This window comes from Prosopis cineraria, unplaced genomic scaffold (assembly GCF_029017545.1).
Source record: "Prosopis cineraria cultivar Desert tree isolate PC_DT_omini unplaced genomic scaffold, ASM2901754v1 PC15, whole genome shotgun sequence".
Taxonomy (NCBI): domain Eukaryota; kingdom Viridiplantae; phylum Streptophyta; class Magnoliopsida; order Fabales; family Fabaceae; genus Prosopis; species Prosopis cineraria.
Window position 1 is genome coordinate 938,970 of NW_026555346.1, and position 3,384 is coordinate 942,353.

The 3,384-nt window shown below is 39.9% G+C and overlaps 1 protein-coding gene across 3 annotated transcripts; it reads right to left on the reverse strand.

Moving 5' to 3' along the window:
- Nucleotides 1-275: 275 nt before the first annotated feature.
- On the reverse strand, nucleotides 276-2,724 carry LOC129294142 (dehydration-responsive element-binding protein 2C-like). Of its 3 annotated transcripts, none has more exons than XM_054932289.1 (2): nucleotides 2,506-2,724; nucleotides 276-2,036 (listed from the first exon to the last, which is right to left on the reverse strand). In XM_054932289.1, the coding sequence occupies exon 2, from the start codon at nucleotides 1,897-1,899 to the stop codon at nucleotides 757-759; it is 1,143 nt and encodes a 380-aa protein (XP_054788264.1). In that variant the 5' UTR covers nucleotides 1,900-2,036; nucleotides 2,506-2,724; the 3' UTR covers nucleotides 276-756. The 3 variants fall into 3 exon arrangements, with proteins under 3 accessions (XP_054788264.1, XP_054788265.1, XP_054788263.1); XM_054932290.1 differs by having other exon boundaries at nucleotides 276-2,042; XM_054932288.1 differs by lacking the exon at nucleotides 2,506-2,724 and adding an exon at nucleotides 2,385-2,433.
- Nucleotides 2,725-3,384: the final 660 nt, after the last annotated feature.

The window sequence follows — 3,384 nt, forward strand, 5'->3', positions numbered from 1 at the left end:
TTTAAAAACAAACAAAATAAGGCTGAATCTCAAATACACAAATACGCAAGCAACAGAACACAACAATTAAACCATGTCCCTTCTCATGTTCATGCATAGAGCACTTGAAAGACTCGGGGTCATGATTCTCGCAGATATTATGGAACCTCAAAGGCAAGTGTCTTCCCTCTTGTTGAAACATAAAGGAAGAGCAGTAGGCAAAACGTTTATCCAACACGGGTAAAGCCGCAATAATCACTTCTCCTCCACTTACGTTAGTCTATCAACAAAAGTCAGCAACACCAAATCTATTTTTTTTCCTGCATTCATCTTTACTTGTATACAAGAGTCAGTGACGACTTCAGCGAAAAACTAACTTTCGTTCTAAGAAAATTCCTGTCGACAGCACACTACGCTGTATCAAGTGCGCCAATCTCCTACCCTATGCCCCTTGCTCGTGCAGCCCTTCTCTTGAGAGCCACTCTGACTCGAACAAAAGCAAAAATACAAAAGTAAAGGAGAAAAATCAACAAATGACACTCGCTAAATTCTCCATTCCACAAAAAAAACTAAGAGAATCAGCTCAGCCTATGTTCTAAAAAGGCATGGACAAATGTACATATCCCACGACGCAACTCCAGCATTCGTTCCGCAACTTGCAAACACATTACAAGTTACAGTCGTACTAGGTGTTAAAGCGAATAATACTGCCCATAACGCACGTCCTCCGCAACCACATCAAACAAAATTCATGCAGCCTTCTCCATTTATCATGCATCACAGATCTGGTAATCTGAAATCAAGAAATTGCGGTTCATCCTCTCTACTACTATTGTTCTCTGGCTCCTCTATTTTCAAAAAATCAAAACCATAATCAACATCTGATGGTGTCTGTTCCATGTGGTGCAGACTTCCCAGCAGCTTGGCATCGGGGTTCTGCAGTTCATAGGAGAAGCTTGATGGCATTTCACTCTTGAGGTTTCCGTCTCCAGCGTGGCCCATTTGACCACAACCAAACGTTTCAGAGTCACCAATTGGATTCTTGTCCATAGCCCCCAAAAGTTCATCCACGTCAAACATCTCGTCCATAGAGAAATTCTGCAAGTAATCACCATCCAAACCATTCCCTTCAAGCCAAGAATAGTCCATTAGATCCTTACTTTCATCATTGCCATCCCTTCTAATCCCGGGTTCTTGTGGTTTCACAAATTGACACCCCCCGCACTCATGATCTGTGAGATCGACAGACCCATCCTTTGGTTCCGACTTCACTTTGATATTTGCAGAGGCAACTTCATCAGCTTCGAGACGCACATCGTCCACATCCTTGATTTTGGTAGGTTGATGTGTTGTCTTGACATCCTCAGCCGCACAGACCTCGGAATGATTTGACATGGTTGTTGTGTCCGAACCAGCAGGAGTTGCCACTGAAGAACTTGATAAAGTTGTAGCCGGTGAAAAGTCCTTGAGGGATTCCTTGCAAGAAGTATGATCCGATATGTGAGGAAAATTGAGGCGGGCACAAGCACCGTACATGGCTCTAGCAGCTTCATCATAAGCAAGAGCAGCTTCGTATGCAGTAGCGAACGTGCCCAACCACAGCCTACTTCCTCTGTTTGGTTCCCTAATCTCAGCGACCCATTTTCCCCAGGTTCTCTGTCTAACGCCTCTGTAGTTACATCTTGAGTTGTCAGGCCCTCCCTTACCCTTCATACATCCTTTCTTTGAACCTTTGGCCGGGGCTCTGCGAGTTGGTTTACTCTCACCTTTGCTAGACTCGAGATATTCATTGTATTCTTTCCACTTTGCAAGAGTCTCAGCCACAGATTTAGAACCATCGCGCCTACTTCGACTTTTCCTCTTCCTAGAAGAATCCATTGGCAAAGAAGTGATGTTAGAACCTTGATCGTAAACGCCCATGGCCCGGTTTGTCACAGAGAGTTCAGTAATTTTGTACAGGAAACCACCTTCCACTTGATAAACTTCGTACACCACAAAAATAATTGGACAGTCTTTCCCGTCAACAATCAGATCTGGATAAGTAAGATCTTCAAAATCTGCAGCTTGATAAGCAGAACTATATTAGTAGAGACGTCAAATGGAGCTTAGGAGGCAATTCTACTAATCTTAGGGCAAATAAAATGCTTCTCCCACACGCATCCAGAGAGAAATTTATGAACATAATTTTAACACTTGATCGAAAATCCTTGGACCCCAAGCAAGGTACCATCAATAAAAGAAATCCATTAACGCGTCCCAGAAAAACACTTGTTTGTAAAAAAATTTCAGCAATCGCCGGATTTTAGAACAAACACCCATTCTACCCCAGAAACATACTATACCTACAGATAAGCCAGAATCGCGAGTAGAAAACCCAGAATCCTCTATGAACAAAGAAAACTAACCCAGATCACAAACACGCCATCCTAGAAAACTCATCAGATTCATTCAAACATTTCTCCCTACAGAAGACAAACAGATAAGTGAAGGAGAATTGAAAGTAATGGACTAATCGAGAGAACCAACCTGTGAGTAGGTACACAGAACGGGCGCGCAATATTCCCCTATTGTAATTCGATCAAGCTAAGATCTTTGGAGAAAATCAGGGCTTTTCTTTATCCTTGTTGAGATATTTTCTCGACGGTCTTCCTTCAGCGGCAAGCCTGTGAAAGTTCTCGTCTAGACAACGCCGAATTCGCAAAGGCTTCTCTCGCTCTTTCTGTATTAGCTAGCAAATCTAAAAAGCTCTAACGCTCTTCTCTAGATATTTCTGATATTTTAGTTTTAATGGCTTCAGAAAAGGTGACGTGGCACTTCCTTAGTCGAGTCGCTTAGCTTCGGACTCCCGAACCTTGTAGCACGTGTCGCCCGAAGGTTCCCGAACCAACAAAACCTCACGTCGCTTTCTTCATCCCCAAGCATTACTGTATTACCCTTCTTTAAAGCGTTTCCTTCCCTCTTTTGCATCTCTTTTTTCACATATTTACGCTTACGCCACTGCCTTACTTCAATATTTTATATTTGTGGAATTAAAATCGCAGATCTTTTTTCACCAAAAAAGCAAAAGGAAAATTTATAGGTTTGTTTATAGTTTTTTTTTATCTTATTCCTCCAAAAAGTGAGAACTAATATTTTGTAAATATGTTTTGAAAATAAAAAAATATTTTTTATATTTTTTGTTATTCTTTAAAACAATAATACTAGAATACTTAAAAAATATTTTTATTTTTAAAAATAATATTTAATTTTTTAAATATTTTTTAAAAATATGTTATCAAATAGATTTTTTTTATTTTAAAGAACATAAATTTATTTTCAAAACAGGCTGCGAAACAAGTTTTTTAGGGTTAATTTTTGCAAAATTTCAATTATTTTACTTACACACCAAATCAGCTTTATAAAATA

Coding starts and splice junctions, on each gene's coding strand:
- LOC129294142 (XM_054932288.1), bottom strand. CDS start 2,427: ATGAATCTGATGAGTTTTCTAGGATGGCGTGTTTGTGATCTGG. Junction 2,037..2,384: donor ATGGCGTGTTTGTGATCTGG/GTTAGTTTTCTT, acceptor ATCAAGCTGCAG/ATTTTGAAGATCTTACTTAT.